Here is a 23004-nt window from a genome sequence, read left to right as displayed (position 1 = left end):
AAGACAGTGGAAAACGAGTTCTAACCTGTATGATGAACACATCAGAACCACTATAAACGTGGAAACAAATCAATTTACGTCTACAAATGATAACACAATCATAGCGGGTATATATATGAAACATGAGACATTCAAAGTAGTTTAATGCATACTATTACATTCAAATGGACTCCCAACAAAATAAATCTTTCTTACCAAGAACAATAAATCTAGTTCACCAAATATGAAGACCATGTAAAGAATGCTAGTTTACATATAACTGTCCCTTTTTGAGGGACGATGTCCAAATCAATAAATATTCTGACTCCACAAAACTATATAACACAGTCATCGCACGAGTCACTCATAAGACACCAGCATTTCCTGGAATAATATTTATACACTGTACACTCTATACTGGCAACCCGACCTCAAACAATAGCCTCAAATAGATAGACCAATGAATCATTCCCATACAGCTAATGCTTAAGAATGGAAAAAAGAGGACATGATTAGGTGACAGCATCCATTCATCATGGAGTCGTCACTGCCAACCATTAAAAGCTTCGACAAAACTTACAAAGATAACAGAATTTCTCACCATGTGTCTGTTACCTTGTTCTCTCCTACCCCAGGAGAAGCAAAAAATTCTAGGAGTCTGTAATAGCTATGGCGATCATCCCTCGGATAGTCGTAGGCTGTATGAACTCAAGCAAGATGAGCCAGGACACCCTGACCAAACTCAGGGTTTACCCCAGTGAAGATACGGTCAACAATATGATTTATGGGGAGAATTCCAATATGTAGTAAGACAACTAACATCACTTGGTTACTGTCTGTTCCAGCTTCTCTTTCTCAATCTCTACTCTTCTTTGTTCAGCATGTTGAGCAATGCCACTTGCCATTGCCTGATAGCGGAAGTCCAAGGTCTGTGTTAGGTTCTGAAATCCAATGGGATTGGATGCTTGCACCGCTGTTAACATCATTAATGTTAGATGTTACCGGTAAATTTTGCATGAAGAGAAAATAATTGATTGGAAGCATGCACAGAAAAGGGATGACTTTTTACCTTGGACAGTATCAATAAAGAAAATAAAGGGGTCCACCTCATCGATTGGTGATTGCAACACTTCGTCATCACTGTAATCATCATCTGAGTCATCATCCTCATATTTTGACTGAAAAACCCTTGCCTGATTTCATCATAATAAACTCATTAGTAAAAGATAGAGTGTCCGCAAATGGATATGAGCCAAAACAGATAAATAAATTATCATTGCTAAGAAATATGGTTTGAAAAAAAGGGGCCAAATGGAGGAGAAAGAAATATCTAGTACAATACTTTCACTTAAAATATGAAAAAAAAAAAAAGTACATGTAGAGATAGGTAAAAACAATTCTAACAAACAGAAGTCCTTATAGAAAACTTGCTATATTTAAGTAGTCCCTGATTGCATGGAAGATTATGGTATCAGTACTGTCAAAAACTTATGTGCGGGACTAGCAATCTGATCATAATATTAATAAGGTTCCATCAAAATCTCCTTTTTAGCTTACAAGTTACAACCGCTGAATCCCTTTTTACAGTCCTCACCAAGACTCTATACCTAAGATATTGAATATGCAAAACCTTTTCCAAAAATCCTGCCTAAAGATTAATTGAACTTCCACTCCCAATGCTTTAATGCCTCTCAAAAGTACCTTCTTAAAACCCATAAAAAATGAATTTATAAATCAATGGCAAAAATTAACCACAAATCCAAACTATTCATTAGGATCATCTTGGAACACCATAATCCTAAAGGCATATCAAAATTAACAAAAGAGGACAAGAATTTTGTCACATCTCTAATAGACAAGCCATCAATCTGAAGAAAATGAGGCTACACTACAGGTCAAGAATTTTACAGAAAAAATACAAGATCAAAACCACTCTAAAATAAAATTTGAGACAATATTCAAATAACTAAATATTCTCAAGGAAAATTTATAGCTATTTGGGAGAAAACAAAACAGAGTGGAACCGAGATTTTTTGTATCAACTACCTCTGCTGCTAATTTTTGGAGATTTAGACTGTCAGCTTCATCCCCATCCACAGAATCATCTCCCATTTCTTTGTCAGACTCATCTTCCTCGTCTTCATCATCATCATCATCATCATCTTCAAAGCCATCTATATCATCAACAGTATCAGCCTGCTTCTTAGTTTCTGCCCATACACAAAAAGGAAGGGTTAACTATATAAAAGCACTAAAAATAACACTGGCCAGTAGTCTTTCTGCATCTCTGTTATCTTGTGGAAGGGATAAATATGATGAAAAGCATAAAAAAATGAAAAGGAAACCAAAAACAAGAATGTAGAACTTCAAATATCGTATGGAAGCAAAAGTAAGATGAATACAATTCTTACAAATTATTTAGACAGAACAGATAATGAAAACTGGACTTAATTTTCAAAGAAAACTGAGGCCAAAAAAGACATGAAAATTAGAAAACATCGCATTTCAATGGATTTTCTAGTAGTGACAAACCTATCAAATAAAAAAGGTGACTAGAAGAAGAAATCTACTCAAAAAAGGGACTTGTAGAACAATCCAACTAGATATGAGCAAACAAATAGCTTTAAATGAGAATAAAAGGTTTGTCCTTGCAGTCTATGCAATAAGATGTTGTACCAGCTACTTGATCTTTATAAGAGACCAGCAGCTCAAGTGTTGCTTTAAAGACACGTTCAAATGCTTCTCCTGGCAACTGATCAGCAGGGAGGCCAAGAAGTGATGTTAATCCTAAACAGCAAACCTTTTTATCATGTTCCCTGCAATTATAAACAACTATTCTGTTATAGTTCCATAGAAAAGTAACCTGAATAGAAAAAGAATCTAACCTTTTAAAATTTGCACGCATCAACTATTCCGTTATAGTTCCATAGAAAAGTAACCTGAATAGAAAAAGAATCTAACCTTTTAAAATTTGCACGTGTCCCACTCTTTTTCACTTCTTGTAGCATCTGGAACCATAGATTGAAAAAATGTGCAGCAACCCCAAGCTTATGTAGTATATTTAGTGTCAATGAAGGATTGTAATAGAGAGCATCTGCGATCTGCAAGAGCAACAAATTTTTACGAAGGAATACAGATCAAAAACTGGATTTGTAAAAAGTGATGAACACAAACAAAATCCCAGTCAAATGACTACAAAATTGGTTATTGTATTGTGAATGAAACATAAAAATAAGGAAATTCAAGTATAGAACACGAATTTTGCAGAAACTCAGGCTTGTTGCGAATTAAAGAGAGCATGTACAAAAGCGACAACACAATTGTGAATATTGAATAGACAGAATCAATAATTGTGAATATTGAATAGGCATATCTGTAAATATTTGACTAGTAAGAACATATCACAAGGAGATATTTGGAAAGCAATACCAGAAGACATAACCCCTTAAAAATAATGATTTTTAAGATAATAAAATGATTTTTTAAAAAAGAATGTAGGTATTGGAAGATTGAAAGCTCCCACTACTCCCAACCGTATAGAGGTATGTGGATTTAATCTTAACCTAGCTCTAGAAATAGAAGTACTTATTGATAATATTTTAATTTCACTATGAATTTCTACAAGATGCAGCACTGGAAGCATAATTGTAGAACAGGAAACTATTGATATTATGATATTAATTAGACAGAATTTTACTGTTACTAAAACGGGAAGCAGCATCCCAATTCCACTAGATTGGCAAGAGCTGTTTTGGAAAAATAACCGGGTTTAATTGTCCTAAACTAAGCAGGCTAAGCAATTTAGAGTTTAATATCTGCAACAGAAACTAAATTTCAGTAGATATTACTCCTAACCTAGACTTAGTATCGACCTTAAAACCCCTTGGAATTGGATTCCATCCAAGCACTTGCACTTCACTATGAAAAATAATTAATCTCACATGGAACAGAGCCATCACATATACCAGAATAGAAAAATATAACCGGCCATTCATGGATTTGCGGATATCATCAGTCATAATCATGATCATTGTAACTGTCTGAATCATCCTACATGTCAAACTATTTGAGATTTTGAAACCAATAATTTTATTGGAAAGAAATTGAAAATAAATGACAAAAGTTTTACAATCTTTTTTGTACAACCAACTACTTAAATATTGACAAGACTTCATCAAAACAAACTAATTAGGCATGACAGCTTGCATTCAAGATATCTATACATTTTGATTTTAGCCTAACTTAGCTGTTCTGATGGCATGAAGAGACTGATTTATTTCTCATGGTCATAAAAATTATCTTTCATATTACAATTGCCTAGCCAATTTCATGACAATAAATCCAAACAAGAATCCTTTACAATTGGAAAGGAATTGTTAATTAGAATTACATTCACAAAATACAAGCACATAGATGTCTAAGTGCACCTCATATTTCCTAGAGTATTATATTGTAAAGATCGGTATAAAGGAAACATTAAATAAGATACTAACTTGGAGTACTGGTATGTCATACTAGGTTTCTTACCACTAGCATCAAGAGGCACTTTAAGTATGGCCTCTCTGCTCGCTGCAATCTTTCAATTGTGATTCGGAGATAAGGCTCAACCCAACGATCCACTTGACCTTTACAGTTTTGAAATACTACTTCAATAAGCTTAGGAGCAGGCTCAATATCAGCATCATCAATATTTTTGTCTGACAACATCTGCATCAAATCACCAAATATTTTCTCATTAACATGCATTTTCAATATTCATTTCACACATAATTCATTAGTTATGTCAAAGTTCAGGGATTCAGGTTAATATTCACACACTATTATAGATAAAACAGACTTGTTCTTTGTAGATTCTATAGCTTACAGATGAGAGTGCATTCCATAAACTTTGCTGGTAGTCAGGGTCTTTGCAGGTAAGAAAATGTGATGTACTCCTGGATATATAGTTGTCCAATGGACCAAGTATATCTACAAGAGAAAACAGATATACCAAATTTCAATGTGCACTTGCCGAAGCAAAGATATGCAAGAAGATCATCACAATGAAATATATGCAATCACACAACATTCAGAATATAACAAAAAAACTCAAATATCTACTGCAGGTTAGAGAACAATCATGCAGTCCACTACATTAATATACATTGGTGAATGAAATATGTATTAAATGAAGGACGTAGTGATTAAAAGTATAGATATCTAAGTCTTCTTACTGATTTATCATTTTCTAAAGTATCCGGCATGAGCAGTTATGAAACTTCAAAAAGAATTAATGTTAGCAGAACATAAGTTGCAGCAATGGTGTCAAAGAGAAAAGTCCTGGAATCCATATCTTTTTCCCAAAAACTATATTATTTCTTCTCATATATATAATGATGATATACCTAAAACCGACAGCCAATTGGAACTTGACATATGGCGTCCAATCAACGCTCAAAACGTGTTGCCCAATTGGCCATGATGGCCAGCTAGCATGGTGATGATTGGGCACCATCTAAACCTACCCAGTCAAAATAACGATGACATGATGCCACCTAAGTGTGCCTAGTCAACATGACATCTAAAAAGAACATTTTCTTCTAATATTTTAGCTTGGATGATGTAAAAGGAGGGTCTCTCCAGATACACACTCACCTCTAAACTCTCTGAATTGAACTCGTTCTTTGAACTCTTTGTTCACTTGAGCATCAAAGATATGCCTCAGACATCCTTCAGCATGGAAGAAGTCTTCTGTCAAGAGCGTGAAACGCAAAGGGACACCAACTCGGTCATCCTGAAGGGGCATATAGTTTTCAGATCGGGAACATTCGCAAAATGGGCATCTAGTTTTCACGTGGGGTTGATGATCATTTCTAACACTAAGACAATGCTTTCCAACATAAAATCTCCAACAAACCACATGAAAAGAATTTATAAATAGTCCATCCGCATTATAGAATATTGATCTATTTATGTAATAGGAACACTAAAGGGTGAGCCTTGGCACCATGATCCTTTCAAATCGAACAACTGAAGTTCAAATCATGAAAAGTCTCTTTGCTTGCAGGGTAACCGTATGGATTAACTGTCCAAGACATGCAGTAGACCATCCTCTTTCTAGAGAAAGACTGCATCCTTCCTTTTGGGTAAAATTTATTAATTAAGAAAAGAATATGATTAAGGTCATTTGAATCATGATAAATCATGGTATGCAATTTCGAATGGTATTGCCCGGTATGGGCGGTACGTACTGATCCGACAGCATACCGGTGTGCGGACCGCCCGCTACCGGACGGAACATGCTACAGTGCTACGGTTAGAGGAAGAAATATATAAAACCGCTCGGTAACAGTGATACAGTGCTCCAACGATCAAATTGACCGTTGGAGCCCTTTCTCATAGTATTTAAACCCCTTCTTCTCCACTATTTCACTCCATTACATTTTCATACTCTCTTAAATTATCTTAAACTCTTTTTTTCTCATATTTGTGCTCTCCTAAACTCTACAAAACAACGATTTATGAATTGAATCAAGGCTAATTTGAAAATATTAAGAGGAGGAACTTTCTAATCAAGAGGTATGTTTACATAAGGACAATTCATAATGGACTGAAATACGAACCTTGCACAAGATATTCTTCAAAGCCCGAAAAAGATATGCGATACTATTCTTACCTAATTTATATTGATTTTGCTAAACTTATGCTATTACTATATTTATTTCTAACTTAAAAGCCCTATCCTAACTTTTTTTTTATTTTCAGCTATTTTCGGAGGGTTTTACACCTAAATTAGGCATACCGCTCGGTACACGATACCATACCGTACTGAGCCAACCTTGAAATACTGGTACGGTACGGTATTGCATACCTTGATTTGAATACTTAAAGTTCGAGAGAGACAAGCCTAGCCTAATTGTACTAAATCAGTCGCTACATGTAGTTTCAAGTGGTAAACATTTTTTTTTAATAAATGTGCACCTTTAACTGAAAAACTAGTAGAAATCATAACTTATAGTTGCCAACCTATGATGACCTAAAACTTAATCACTATAAGCAAACCCTGATATATTCCACTGATTAATAAGGAGCACATGTGAATCTCACCATCCTAAAGCATTTGAACAAGTACAAAAACAATTGGCAAGATTGGTCCCACTTAAAAACAAGTGTCTACACTGTTATGCATTCAACATATTGAGGTTAATGATGATAACCAAACTTAAATATGCAGTCAGAATTACACAGGGGAAGCAGATAACATATCAGGCCAACATGCTAAGGACAAAATAACATCTAAAACATGATAGCCTGAATTAGCTTTTGTCTATTCAGAAAGAAACTTTTTGAATAATAGTGTGCAGGAAACAAGGCTTCAAAATATCATAGTAATTGATATACAAGAAATCATTAACTTACTATCAAAGAAATCAATAGCCCAATCTCCAAGTGCATCCATAATTAAAGGCCAAAGAGTCCACATCTCCAATGAGATCGTTGGGGAGTAAAATGTCATGTAGGAGACTATTTCTAGAACTTCTTCAAAAACATCTGCAAATCAAAAGAATTTATTATGAATTTTCAAAAAAATATTTCAATGCACTAACCTTGTAGCTTGAAGTAACTGAATTAGGCAACATACTTACAATGACCTCTTCATAATTAGCATATAAGAGCCAAATAGATCTAATGAATTCTGCTCCTTGTGATTATTTAAAAGAAACACAATGATGTATTAATACCAGTTCAACATTGTAAGTCGATGCAACATAGATAAACATAGGTCTTTGAATTAATTTAGATTTACATTTACGCCAACTAATCATTATTATCTGAAAAGTATGGTGACAAATAAACTTATAAAAGAATGTAAAACTGGTGACAATCAACGTAACTTATAAAAGAAATGAAAAACTTATTCAATATCGTATATCTCTTCAATCTAATGACTAAAAGGGTGGCTAAGTTCATGAGGCTCCTGATATATGAAAAGTTTATGAGGAAGCTTTGTACACTAGGTCTACCATTTTAGTCATTCAATTGAGTTAATTCACATTTGATATTGAACAAGTTTTCCATTACTTTCATAAGTTTAAGTCGAATATCACCATTGTTTTCAGTTTCTTATCACACTTTTCTATTGAAGATAGTCATGATAGCTTTAAGACGACATGGTTTAGTAAAGTTGAAATTTCTGAATTTTTTGGAACTTTTAGTTTATCACAAGTGCCGTCATGAGTCAAACAATGTCCACTACAATCTACAATTAACATTGGCTAGTTAGGAGGCATATTACAGCCAAAGTACAGTATTCTACAATTTAAAAGCTGATAAGTAAATAAGGACATTTTAGGAGTGAAATATTTATGATGGCCATATTTGGACATAAATTCCCCCTTCCAAAACCAAGTAAAGAAAAAAAAGATAAGACTTCTACATATAAGCTTGTGTAAACCTACTACCATTTATGTAGGATTAGGTACTTAAAATCAGTGTCTGCCGTATCGAAGCATACCGGCCGTACCGGGCGATACGTACCGGTCCGCCAGGTACTCGGTACGCGGACCGCCCTGTACCGCTACGGTGCTACAGTACTACGCTGTAGCACTGCTACAGTATCGGTACATCAGGGTGTACCGCTCGGTACGCCCTGGTGTACCGCCCGGTACACCGGTACCGTACCGTACTGAGCCCAGGTCGAAACTCCGGTACGGTACGATATGACGAACCTTGCTTAAAATTATGTTGATAGACCTCAGAACATTTTGGCTATTGGCTAATAGGTAGCTCGAGTGACAGATGATGTAATAGACTCAAAGTGAAATTTGAGTGACACAAAAAACCTATTATGCAACTTGACGTGAAACCAGCAGGAAGAACAAAGCATCAAAGCATTTTAGTGCAACATGCTAAGCACTTGCAGTATACAACAACAACAACAACAATAAAGCCACAAGTCCCAATTATTTGGGGTTGGCTACATGGATCTTTTGCTGCTAACATGGTAAGCAGTATACTGCCCTTAAATTCTCATATACAAGAACCTTCAAGGATAATGGGCACCAAGAAGAACATTAGAAATTTTCCATTCTTGTTGAAGGAAAAGAATAAGAATGCAACTTTATGATGAAAAAGGTAAGGATTTATCATTTATCTACATAAATTTGATACCCCTGCTACTCAGTACTCACTAGAGCAAAAGAATTTTGGGTCATTTGTCAAGTTCTCTCGATATAAATGATTAACCTAGGAGATTGCTTGGATTGTAACAAATGAATATCAAACATATGTTGGAATTTAGATGGGAAGAAAAATAAGAACTACATGGTAGTGTAACCTGTGTCTAGTGTTAGATGGATTCTTGGTTACGTGCAAAGACTAGATATGGTGACTTATTAGAATATTCCCTGCATAGTGCTCCAGTTCAAGAAAGAGAAGATCCCCCAATTAAGAATTAGGAGATAATAACAGCTAACCTAGACTGAACTATTATTAGTACAATAAGGAAGATAACACAACTTGTGCACCATGCATAACACTCATATATGGGAATTGTAAGAGAAAGGTTTCTAAAGAAATTTTGCCAACTCCTAATAGTTAACTCTCCTTCTCTTCCTCATCTCTCTCATCTCCTCCTCCTTTACTCTCTCCCTTACTCCCCTTGCTCTATGCTGATTGGTACACCAACATACCGTATGTCAATATCACAGTAAATACAGGACTGGCCAAGGATCCTTACGAGTCTTGAACTGAAACCTGAAACTTTGCTACTTAGCGAGTACAGAGTACAGAGTCTAAAGACAACATTAGTTGTGTTTTTAATATGATAAGTTGTCCATTAATTGAAGCATGCTTCATTGGACTAAACGAAGTCTCCTTTTCTATTCTCTTTCATGTTTTACTTCAAATCAACACCTTTTTTTTAACAATACCAAACTAGACATAGCAACCCTTCTGGTTCTCTTGCATTACTTTCTCACAAAAGCAAGTAGAATGCTGGTATTTTCTGTAGAAGTAGCCTTTGAAATATTGTTCAAACACTTAGGCAGCCCCATTTTGCTAACCTCATTCCCTGCTTTGTCAGATTCATTTTAGATCCATAATAGCCACAAAGTATGTCTTAAAAGAAAGCAATTCTAAGCCAAACAAGTCCACTGCATGATCTAAAACTAAAAAGATAGATTTTATGAATGTCATTAGCTTTCATCATACTTTATTAAATGGGTAGCAATTCTTGATGTCCAACTTGGTCCAGCATTTCTCTTAAACATGAGTCATTACTACATGTAGGCATAGATAAATACAGCTCAACCAAGATAAATTCTAAACTCAAGTGAGATTGATCTATTAAACTTATTATGTTCCTTTTCCCATTAGGAATGTCGTGTTTCATAGGATGCTTTATGAACTTCAAGCTTATACCAATTAACTTCGATTTAATATTATATAATCTTCCTGCTCTTTGTAAGGATCAAATTTGGGGGGAAAAGGAATGACTATTTGATCCATTTTAAATGCAAATAAAGCTTGGCCATTAAAAATGCTACAATAAAATGTGACAAACATAATACTGCCACAATTACCAAGGTAATTGACATCGTAATTTAATAAGCAAACTTTGAAAAAAACCAATCCATGTAGATGTTAATGTGAATAGAAAAGTGTCTTCAGTTTGCGGTCCATGTCAATACAAGTATGAGGTGTTTAAATGCCATAACACAGGGATGAACCTATCATCTTTACATGCTGGAGTTTATACATATCACACAGAAACCTTTACTAAGAGATATGCTACTTTTCTACAATGATATAGATATAGTCCAGTGATCACATTCATTTAATTAAAAAACACAAGTATATGTATGATAAAGCAAAATAGCTACCTTGGCCATCTGTAGATAGCATTTTCCGCATAATAGGTAATAAAGTTGGCTCAATTTGAACAAAAAGATGGGGAAGCCTGTTCACAGATTCAAGAATTGTACTTATAGCACGTAAACATCCAACAGCCGCTAGAGCACCAGAATCATCAGCCTCATCATCTGATTCAGATGCACCCAAGCACCTCCAAAATGCAGCAGCCTACACAAGGTTTTTCAGATCATACCTTAGAAAGGATCTCAAAAAAGAACCTGTACAAGGAAACTACCATCAGTATTCTATTGCATTACCAGATTCTGGCACAATCCAATAGCATATGGTGCCATCTCTTCACCAAATTTGTCCACTATAGTCTCAAGAGTAAAAACAAGGTCTTCATTCTCCACTTCATTCATAAGTTTAAAGAACTCTGCAGAAAGAAAAAGACAATGAGAATCTTCTTTCAATAATAATGTGCAATCCAATGATACTTGGATAATATAGTGGAAAGTGGAAACATACCATCAAGTAATTGAGGAAGAATTGGACGTATCTCATTCAGATCTGTATGAGAAATAGAACACTCAGATACTTTGTTTTGTTAAAGAAAGGGAGCATGAATAATAAAATAAAAGGTCATGCTTATAGAAAACTTACCTTTGCATGCTTCGACAAAAGAGCGTAAAGCAAAGACTGAATCAACACGAACAGGAAGCTCTGGATCTTGCAAACCAGAAACAACATAGTGAAACACTCTACGAAAATTGTTCTGGTCTGAAAAGTTGATGTGGGCATATTGCCCTGCAACCCATGCCGCCTAATAAACCATTGAAAAGAAACAACTTTACAGAATTAGGAATCTGTCAACACATAATTACATAAAGCAAAAAGGCTAATGTGCTTTCGGAAAACAATTTACAGAATTAAGAAACAGTTAAATTTGAAGTTTTTTTGTTTTTTAATGGATCGGACTGGATTGCTCGAAATGGGGCCATCTACGTATGGATTCACTTATACCGATATGTACCCGCTCATTTCACACCGACATAAGTGAAACATCATTCTGTGGTATGGAAAACCCGCAATTAGCTGGGATTGTGAAAAGGCATGTCGATAATAAAATGCGAGCCTTAAATTATGAAAAAATTAAATTTATAAACTATTGGAGATCAAACTTCATCTGCTCTTTGGCGCCTTTTTGAGATATGTATCAATATCCATGGCAAGGTTTATCATTTAATTCATTTCCTCTTCATCTGTACACTTTCTGTATTTAGAATAACTCCAATGGGTCCAACCCTACAATTCACAAGTTCATAGAGAAAAGGGATCAAGCATCTACATACTATTTTTGCCTAACCATCCATTTTGAGTTGCTGCTCAATTGCTTACTAGAGTAATAAAAAGGGCTTGCGAAATGATGAGGATGAACATTGCAGTTGTAGAAGCTTGAAAACAAAGATGCTCAGACTATAAGCCAGATTATAACCAATGATTCACAGGAGATCAAAATCATAGTAATCTTTGGTGTTTTTAATTGGATTTTAAATGACCCAAGTTAACAGCACATCCAGAAAATCAGAACTAACACATTAGATGCAAAATAGGAGCAGAATAAAGATTATACTGAACTACCAATCAAGTGTACAATGTTCATACATCAGCAGCTGTTACATCATAAAAAATTAGGATATGCACTGGAGAGGGAATTGAAAAGGTTACAGCTAAGTAGCAATATTAATTCATCAAACAAGTTTGCAAAGCCTTTTAACAAGGAATACATACCTGTTAAAGATAAAAACCTAACCACTATTAAAGCATGAATAAATGAAAAAAAATCAATTTTAATGGTTGAACTGAACAAAAAGGAAATTCATTATGCAATTGAACTAGTAAAACACATACAAAACCATAAAGAGAAAATTAAATAAATTTTCAACTCTGATAACCACAAAGTTATTAGAAAGAGACCTTTGCTCGAAGGTGGCCAATAGGACTAGTGAATTCAGGAAGAACATGTTGCACCAACATGTGCTCTAACTCTGACTTATAAGGCTCAGTTTGCTTAAGCTTATCGCATAATGCTCCAATAGCCAGAAGAGCACCATCTTTCTGACGATATGGCTTAAATTCAACAGATGCCCCATCATATCTGGTTGCATTTATCAAGTATAAACTAAATATGTTCATTTTTACAATGTTCAAGTAATGTCAAGGGTCTAGGAGTAGATATACCTCGTAAAAATATCCACAATGAAATGAATGAACTTCTGGAGATTTGCCTTCCCATGCTTTCTCACTAGTTCACTCACAAAGTCCATGGCTGCTGTTCGAGGACTGTACAAATCCTCTATAATATCTGTTCAATAGAAACAAAATTATTTACCTAACAGTCATCTTCCAAAAAAGGAAAAAGTTTTAGAATATCATAGTTTTTAAATCGTCATTTCATTGTAGAATGAAGAGACTAACAACTCACCATAGCCTTTCCTGACATACTCGTGTGGATCTTCGCTCCATAAATTTTGATCATTGTCATTGAAACACATAAGTGGAAAGACTATCTCAAAGAGGATGATGTCAAGCTGAGGCTGGAGCAACTGGTACATACTATTCTTTGAAATACTGCATAAAAGGATTTCTTTTTTAAAGAAAAGCAAACTGAGGCTAAAGCACAAAGATTGCTAAGCTCTAACAGATTAGAACTACTAAGATGCTGCAGCATAAGCAGCACAAATGCAATATATGCTCACAAACAAAATAAATGGCATGTAAGCCATGATTCTAACCGAATTGTTGAGAGAAAAAGTAATATTCAAGAAAAAGTGTATGGAATGGCTGACATACACACCACAAAGCTTACAAGGAGAAGGTACTATCACACCACATGGGACATAAAGAAAAAAAAAATCTTATCATCAGCCATCTGATTCTGAGCACACTGCATGTCTACACCATAACATAATCAATTAATATTAAACAGAACTTTTCAGCATTTAGATTTAATAATCTTCATTTGTCATTGAATTGTTATTATCTTTAGATTTATATAACTACCTTGTTATCTTGTCTTCAGTTAATTTTATTATTTTCACATATTTTATTGTGATTATCGATTTATATTTACTATGTTTATTTAAATTATGTACTGATTTAGTTCTATTAATTATCAGGTTTACCTTGCCATGACAGGGGTGTTGTGTTGAGGACTATTTTTTATATAATAGGTAAGCAACCAAGCAATTACTAGTATCTGAGAATATTGTTTTAAAAAAAATTAACATTAGAAACTGGATGATGGTAGCGGACCCTATATAATTATACTACAAGCTTGTTCTATTCCTGTAGAAACATAAAAAGGGATAAGGATAAATTCCCCTAAAACTTAAAACAATCTAACTAACAAGACCTAAAAACAAGGCAAAGAATAATATGTTATATTTCCTAGTTAAGAAAAACCGACACGAAACAAGAACCTGACAACAACCTCAAAATTTACAAGAATATTCTTTGACGATTCATCTTGTTACCTTTATGTATTTTGCAATTCTCACAATTAAATGAACACAATGACTTTTGAATATGTCGAGAAGTCATTCAAATCAGCCAAATTCTCCTCAACCTTCTATTGCAGGTTGAACATTTAGTCTTTTCAATATAATTTCTTAATCCTAACAAGAGATTGAAGGGTTCTTCCTTTTCTCCACTCAGCTCTTAAAGAACTTCAACAGAGAACTCATTCATAACTAACAATATGAACAAAAAATAAAGAACGGAAAAGAAAAGACAAGTAAATGGAAAATCATAGAAGCTCAAACATGAACAGAAGAAGAATCTTAAAAATTTAGGACAACAGCTGCTATGTCTGCAGAAGAGAAATAATGGTGAAAAACAGCTACAATTTAGACAAGTAACTCAAAAGGTTATTGTTACCTGAGAAATGGGATTAACCATAGAGGCAGCTACACAAGCAAGACTAACCTGTTCCCAAGATACTGAAGTATCAGGTTGGTAACCCGATCAGGTAAATATCCACCTATACGAATTTCATTAAGCAACTGGAGATAGCACCCCAAAATTCTTCCAGCATAGTTCTTCTGAAACATTTGAGCAAATGCTTTGCTTTCTGGTTTCTGATGCTTCAGATCCCCAAACCTGCAAGCCTTAACTTCAAGTTAATTTGAGTACAAAATACAACACTAAAGAACACATTTGCTTTCTTTGCCAACTAACTAACCGAGTATATAGACGATTTAAGATGTGGATTGTCCACTTCTTGACTTTCCACCATCCCCAAGATTTCCGTGCTTCAGGATCAGAAGGTTGGCCTTCCAAAGGAACAGGCCTTTCCAGTATATTCAAGAACAGAACCATCCATGAACCGAACACATTGGGGTCAAACAGTTGCCGGGGGATGTCTAACTGAAAAACATTTCACGTCAAAAAAAAACATGAAATCTAAGTATTTTTATAAACTCTTGTAAGAACTAAATTAGCCATATTTGAACTTACATATATGGATGACCAGAATATTTTGCATATCAGCTTGATCAAATCAGCTACCTCAATTGGTGGGTTAACAATGTGAACAAGTTTGTTAAATACATCTAGTAAAAGAGGAAATGTCTCTTCAACAATAGGATAAAGTGGGGTTCGTTCTTCATCTGACTTGAACCTAAAAGGAAGCAGAACATTAAGATAATAAACAAAAAACAAGAAAGTTAATCAGCAGATGTATAAGTAACATTTCCGATAATAAATTACATAAATGATGCAAAAGTGAAATCTATCCGCAATTAATCACTGATAAGCTTCAAACATCTCATGCATACAACTTCATCAATGCCAACTCATATCCATGCAGTCACATAAGAAGTAAATGTTTTCTATAGCAGAAAGAAAAAAAAATTTAATCACAATGAACTAATAAAGGTAGGAAGATATAGCCATGTAGCATGCTTACTCGTATTTCCTTGCCAGAACTCGTAAAACAAATAAAGCTCCTAGTACTTGATCTTGCATCAGCAAATTGCGCTTTATCCAGTGAAGAAGACTTGGCCACTTTTCTGGATAATCAACATGAACAATTGTTTTAATGCATTCTCCAAGTTGAGCTCTGTTTCAAGTAGATAAAATGTCAGAATAGCCAACAACAATACCAGAAGTTATAATTGAGCAGTCAAAGAATAAAGACAAATAAATCACAGTAATTGCTTTCCTGCAATGCAAGTTATATATCATGGATTCATGATGTTATAATTATTAAAAACTTCAATTTTAATGTCACAAAGCTTCATTTAAGAACTACATTTATGACAACCAGTTGATCAAGTTTAATCTGCACCACCTGTATCTCATATGTACATTTTAACAAAGGAAAATTATCCACATTTTAGCAGTAAATGTAACCCTTTTTCTTAAAAAAAAGCAGAAATATGTGAACAGTGATTCAGAGGATTAGATAGGAGAGATTAACAAACCAGGCTATTAACTCAGCAAATCAAGTTTGGAAACAAAGAAGTTTAACCCAATTACTTTATTGACTAACTAGACAATTTCTAGATACATTAGAACACAAACGGCAACCAAATGAGCTAACTTATGAATCGAAATACCATCTTAACAATTCTGATTATCTAAAACTACATAAATTCACTCTGATACTAATTCTTATCAACTTCAATCTGATTTCCATGGATGAATATGAATCTAACTACATCAAACTCTATGATATTATATAAAAATAAGTATGAAAATTACAAATTAAAGAAAAGACATTAACTAATCCAACTCAGCTTGACCTAACCAAGACCAAAGCAACATATGTCTTACCAAGGATCATTGTTTCAGATACCGGACCCATTTTGGTGATCTGTACAGACTGGTACATTCCGATCCAATATCAGTATACCATGTGTCAGTACACCGGTGTGTACCGGTGTTTCGAAGAGGAAGAAAAAGGAGAAGAGGAAGGGCGAGTGGAGGAAGAGGAGGAAAGAGGAAGAAGGAAGAAGAGGAGAGAGTGAAGGAAGAGAATGAAGAACAAGAGGAAGAGGAAGAGGTGTACCCGCAAAGTCATGAGGGCAAAGGTCATGCATGGTGGTGGTGTGCAGTGAGGTTGTGACAAGCGGAGGTTGGTCGCGGTGAGAGGTCACGAGTGCATGAGAAACGGTTGTGTCAGTCGCTGTGAGAAGCGTGGATCACAACTGCATGTGAGGCAGAGGTTGCGTACTTGAGAAGCGGTAGTGATTAGGTTAGAAGTTTCCCTTTTATATTGTGGACCGGATCAGGGGCAATCGGCATACTGGTTGATGCTCGGACTGGCACGTACCGCTTGTTTCTTACTGATCTTGGCAAAACGTCATTCCTTGTGTCTTACATCAGCATAATTGGATATCCATAGCAAAATAATAATAATAGTAGTAACAATAATAATAAAGTGATGCCTATTGGTGAAAGATAAGTCTGACAATATCAATCCATTAGAAGGAAAAAATAAAATATAGATCAATTATCTAATTTTCACCTATGTATCCAGCACCATAATGAGTGAACAAAGGTAGCTGGAACAAGCCAAAAATATGTAAAATACATATTGGGCAATAAGCATATAATGACAAGAATGCTCTGAAACTCCAGGGATGAAATTCATGAATTACATTATAAAATCTATAAACTAGGTCAACAACATCCAATTATAAAATCTGTAAGCTAGGTCGACGACTCCACAAAAAACACAACCAAATGTATGAGATACATACAGGAGTTGCCTCTGCACTTGGGACAAAGAAGTTGAAGAATTTCCAGTAGCAAGGTATCAATGTTAACTATACCAAAGGAAATATGGTATTATCCAAAAAGCCTCAGGTTTTCACCAAAAGGAAAATTCAAGGTGCATATCTAGAACATTAAATTAATAGAAATAACAAGAGGATACACCAATAGAAGCAAAGGTAATATTCATCATGGACAAGAAGTAATAGTACTGGCTACCAGCTCGTGTCAAAGATCAGATAATCAATTGATGTACCTCAGCAGTGGTGGAACTTGCACAATAAATCCAAGAATGTTCTCACGAACCATGCTCTTGTCAATTTCAGATACTTTCTGAGGCTCCCCTAAAACAAACAAACACCAGTTATTTTGTAGCCAACTAGATAAATCAAGTGATAACATAAACTGGTACACCACTCCTACCAGGATCATGCGGTGACCAGTGTTTTGCCACAAAGTTTTTGAAATGAATACTGGCAACTTGTCGCACACCCATATCATAAGTTCCATCTACTATAATCTGCAACAACCTCACCAAATGCTTTGGTGTGTACTGGAACTGCATAAGACAAGAATTCATATTTAAAAGCCAAAAGAGATGCATGATCAAAGAGCAAGTATGCCTCCTCATGAACTTTCTCTTGTACATTTTTCTCACATACACAAAAAAATTAATACAAGAACAAAAAAATTGAATAATTTAATCAGCATATATGTCCATATGTGCTCACATTAGCTATGGCTAGAACAATACTTGACAAGTAATAAATGACCTGCAGTCATCATAAATTTCGATCACTAATTTAAACTTTGCCTGCCATCAACCAACATGACTCAAAATCACAAAACCAGATATGTATAAATGTTTACTAAATTGGAACAACTGAAATGCTCTGTATCTTTTTAACTTCGTTTTGAGTATCAAACATAATTAACAACTGAAATAGAAAATGTATCATCAGCAAAAAGCATATACTGATACAGGGATAAAAGAAAAACAAGAGATTATATCCTAGCACATCAGCAAAAAAGCATATACCAATACAGGGATCAAAGAACAAGAGATTATATCCTAGCAAGACTTAAGTGTTGATAAAGCAGGAAGCAGTTAGCTTAGTTTGTCACAGCTTAGTTACTAGGTTTCTTTGAATTGGTCCATATGGGAATTCTGTATGTCCCTTATAATTAGCATATGTGCACATAAAAAAGAATAATTTCTTTGTCAGATATGGTGATTGCATTAGATGGATGAAAATAACAAGAAAACAACACTATTTGAAACTAAATTACACCAGATCTTCTGTGACCAAATAACAAACTCAGAGGCCAATAGTGTCAAGATCATGATTTATATCCAAAACAACCTAGATGCAGAGCATTCTTGACCAAATACAATATACTGATGAAACTTGCACCGACACATTAATTATAGCGTAATGCAATCCCAAAATCAGAATCAGATATTCATAGAAACTTGAACCACCAAAAACAGTGAAACCTAAACAATTCAAGATATAGAAAAAAACATTGCAACATCTAACAATTTTGACAAATAAAAACAGTAACATTCACACAAACTTGAACCATTGCGACCAGTGAAACTTATACAATTCAAGATATAAAAGTTCTGCAATATCTAACAATTTTAACACGTAACAGAGTAAAGCTTAGACATGCTTCAATAGGATAATACAGGTAGAAAGAACCATATCACAAAATTGTACTATGAGGAGGCAGTCGTAACATAACGAGTTGCTTGTCCGTTTTACCTGTTTGATTTATAGTACAGCAACGCTATTACACAGACAAAATACCTAATACATGTCTGATTATTTTAACAAAAACAACCTTGGAAAAAAAGACAAAATAGAAAATGATGCGTCTGAGTTTGAATTAATCTATCCTTGATGCCACGTCCTACATATGCTGACATCAGCCCACCCAGGTTCACACACAGACTGATGATTTTGGAAAGAATAACGTGCGAACTTTCACCACTTGACCATACGCTATTATAGATGACGCTATTTGAAAACAGATTTTTTTTTTTTTTTCTTACTATGGTCTCACTGTAGCACTAATGTAAATAATCACACATTTAGTACAACAAGCAGAAAAGGTACCAAATCCAAAAAACAATGGCAGCGACTGAAACCATAATTTACAACCATCCTTGAGATCTACCACTTCAAAAATCAAGGACAACAGGTTCACGTTTTCCATTGGTAACAAACTGAACTGAGATGAAAGCAGATATCGCTACGGTGAAATCAAACTAAACAGCAGCAGCATAACCCTAAAGCACTACCCGATCAAAATTCAAAATCAATCGAAAATAAATCCAAGAGATCACAATCCACCCGATACTAGAAAAGCATCGACAGCAGCAGAGATTAATCAAGAACCCATAACCAAAAGAAACCGATCGATCAAGCGAAGCAGGAGGGAACGAAATTCACCTGATTGAGGCTCTCCTCGGCGGCCTTCCTCTCCTCTGGGATAGGGCTGAGCGCGGCGCGGAGGACAACGGTAAGGGAGGCGAGATCCATCACGGCCGCGCGTATCAAGAGGACCACCGATTACGAGGAGACGGAAAGAACGGAAGCGAATTGCAGGGGCCGCGCAAGGGTTTCGAATTCGCTCGTTAGGGTTCCAAGTAACCGAGGTGGTGAGACTTTCGAGCGAGAGAGGTAGGGAAGTTGGCCAGAAGAGCAGGCTCCGCGCTTTGGGCGAGAGACCGCGAGCGAGAGACGGGACGGGTATTTAACCTTAGGGTTAGGCCGAGGGTAAGGGTTCAATCTCGTCGTTGTCCGAACCGGCCCGAACCGGGCTCACGCCGGATCCTCCCCACTCGCCATTGCAATCTCACCTCACGAAAAACCGCCTCGTCTCGGTGGGGCCCGCCCCACACGGATCACGTGAGCCACTGACTCATAAAAGCTTCCTATAACCGCCTGCAGCGGATCCCAACCCCCCCCCCCCACCCGCACGCTCGCGATTGGGCCAGAAAGCGGAGCCGCCGTTCCAGCACACGGCCAGCGTCCAGCCTCACCTTCGTTACCCGAATCTACCCGCTGGGGCCCGCAGCGAGACCGGCGTCTGCCTCGGGGGTAAACGCGGTGGCGGTCCGTCGCCACGCTCACCCGCGCCCGTGTGTGAGCATGGCTTTGACTCGCGGTCAACCGGCAACTGTGAGCGCAGTGAAAGAAACAGCGAAGACGAGCGAGAGAGAGAGAGAGAGAGAGAGAGAGGAGGAGGTGACAGCTGGAGCCGAGGCTTTCATGCGCAGGGTCCTGGGATTCTATCGGACAGCTTCATGATTGTCCACCGGAGGATTTGCACCAGTTACGTCCATCACTCCCACTGCTACTGACCATAAAAGCTCATTCATTGCCGAGATCTTCCCGAGGAGCGTTCATGGCCAGTACTCTGAACCTTCAATGTATTTTCAGAGTAAGAAAGGTTGATTAGTCGAAACAGAGAGAGAGAGAGAGAGAAAGAGGTGCGCGGTCGCTAAGCAGCCTGCGACGATGATTTCGGAGGGGGGAAAATAACAAGGGGAAAAGGGGGTGAGGAGATGACAGTCGAGCGGCAGCAGCTGCAGCTCACTTGTTTCTTTCAGAAAAGGGGTGGCGGTATGTGAAGGAGGAGGTACGACGTCAATCACAGGTGGGGAGGTGGGAGGACCAAAGCAAAGACGAGTGCGACAAGTATATGGTTCAAGGAAGTGCCTGTTCGGTGCTGCTGCGTTCGCCTTTTTTCTCTTTCCTCTTATGTCGCAGTAGTGTTGGGGGAGAATTTGAATATTCTCTTTTACTTTTTCTTCTTTTTTTCCACCTTTTTATGTCTGCAGCCTTTTTCTTTTTCTCATTTCCTCCTTCCTCTTTTTCTGTGTGCAGGGAGGAGCATTTATTGTCATTTTTGGAATCATATATTTTTTTTTTATTTTAGTGGATGATTATTTGATCTTTATATTATTATGGATATGTTGTATGTACATAATCGAAATGGTTGAAACGTATGAGACATGTCATATAGTGCTAATAAGGAAATCGGGTCAGCTCATGTGGTCGACCACGTGGCATGAACAAAAGTATCCTTGAGTTCGAATCAATTCATGATTTCACAAAGTCATTTATGGTCAGATGATGGGCATAAAGGTATATTTGTTGGTGTAACTCTCTTTTTAGTATAAAGTATATCTCAGAGATTTAATATTTAATTAAAATTTTTAAACTCAAATTGACTTAAGCATAGGAGAGTCATATCAAACATATCTCCAACATAAGATCTTTAACTCGGAACTCTTTGTTTACTCTTTAGCATCACATCCTTGAAAATAGATTTTGATTTTGATTATTATTATTATTATTATTATTATTATTATTATTATTATTATTATTATTTTTATATATATACATATATATATATATACATATATATATATATACATATATATATATATATATATATTTGTATATATATATATATATATATATTTATTTATTTATTTATTTGTATGTATATATATGTATATATACATATATATACATACAAATAAATATATATATATATATGTATATAACATAAATGCAATTATAAACAAGAGTTCTTTAGACTGCAAAAATGAGAGAAAAACATATCATTTTAATCTTTTTCCCCGCATTACATTCATTTTCAAATATTTCGTAAATCGTATTAACTTTTTCAAATAGTATCAAAATATCATTCGAGTTATAAACATGATTTCTTTATACCGAAAAAAAAGAGAAAAACAATAGAGGGTTTTTCTTTGTAAAAAAAAAAAAACTGAACTCTTTGTAGGAAATTAGAAAAAGAAAATGGTGTATAGAAAAAAAAAAAGAAAAAAAAAAGAGGAGCCATCAAGTAAGAACATAAATAATTTGCAAAAAATAATTATGTGTGTAACTTTCATGTCAAAATTCTTTTGCAATCAAAGTTTTCTTTTTTTTTGAACAAAGTGCATCTCATTTTAATATTTTTTAATATTAAAATGATAATGTATTTGATAACTCAAGAATATGTGTGACCCAATAGGTTTAGAAAAATTATTCGTTTTGAGTGTATCCATATGACTTCTCTTATGGGGATCGTGAATTTCAAAAGATATTTTTAAGATAAAAAGTGATTCGGATTTATGAGTCCTTGATTTTTATACTCCTCAATCAATATAATACTAGATATCTTTATCAATACCTCTACTCCTAATTTATTTTCATATTCATAGTTTTTTTATGTAATAGCATCAAAATATATGTCCCTTACAAAACTTATTATACCAAATTTAGTACACATTCATTACCTCTCGACTCAAAATTAATTTTAGAAAATTATCATTGTTAAAAGAAAAACATAATTTTAAGAAGAAAAAATTGAATTTTCTTGCAAATT

General features: G+C 35.4%; 1 protein-coding gene across 1 annotated transcript; it reads right to left on the bottom strand.

Annotated features, from left to right (window-relative positions):
• Positions 1-330: 330 nt before the first annotated feature.
• On the bottom strand, positions 331-20312 carry LOC103979367 (importin beta-like SAD2). The gene is made up of 22 exons (XM_009395490.3): positions 20052-20312; positions 18016-18151; positions 17849-17936; positions 15782-15934; positions 15331-15493; positions 15056-15240; positions 14800-14973; positions 13298-13443; positions 13054-13177; positions 12790-12970; positions 11476-11635; positions 11341-11382; positions 11130-11248; positions 10842-11040; positions 7378-7509; positions 4844-4947; positions 4507-4686; positions 2941-3080; positions 2656-2795; positions 2026-2189; positions 1049-1172; positions 331-952 (listed from the first exon to the last, which is right to left on the bottom strand). The coding sequence occupies exons 1-22, from the start codon at positions 20139-20141 to the stop codon at positions 801-803; spliced, it is 3096 nt and encodes a 1031-aa protein (XP_009393765.2). The 5' UTR covers positions 20142-20312; the 3' UTR covers positions 331-800.
• Between the last annotated feature and the right edge of the window lie 2692 nt (positions 20313-23004).

The sequence above is a fragment of the Musa acuminata genome, chromosome BXJ1-3, assembly GCF_036884655.1.
Source record: "Musa acuminata AAA Group cultivar baxijiao chromosome BXJ1-3, Cavendish_Baxijiao_AAA, whole genome shotgun sequence".
NCBI classification, from domain to species: Eukaryota; Viridiplantae; Streptophyta; class Magnoliopsida; order Zingiberales; family Musaceae; genus Musa; species Musa acuminata.
Note: the sequence above shows the minus strand (reverse complement) of the source record. Positions and strands in the feature narration are given on the sequence as shown.

Bases quoted from the DNA above. Each gene is read 5' to 3' on its own strand.
- LOC103979367 (XM_009395490.3), bottom strand. From the start codon at position 20,141: ATGGATCTCGCCTCCCTTACCGTTGTCCTCCGCGCCGCGCTCAGCCCT. The intron at 17,937-18,015 runs GTAGGAGTGGTG...TGTTTGTTTTAG, and splicing joins CTGGTCACCGCATGATCCTG to GGGAGCCTCAGAAAGTATCT. The intron at 11,041-11,129 runs GTAATGCAATAG...AACCTTGTGTAG, and splicing joins TTGGATTGTGCCAGAATCTG to GCTGCTGCATTTTGGAGGTG.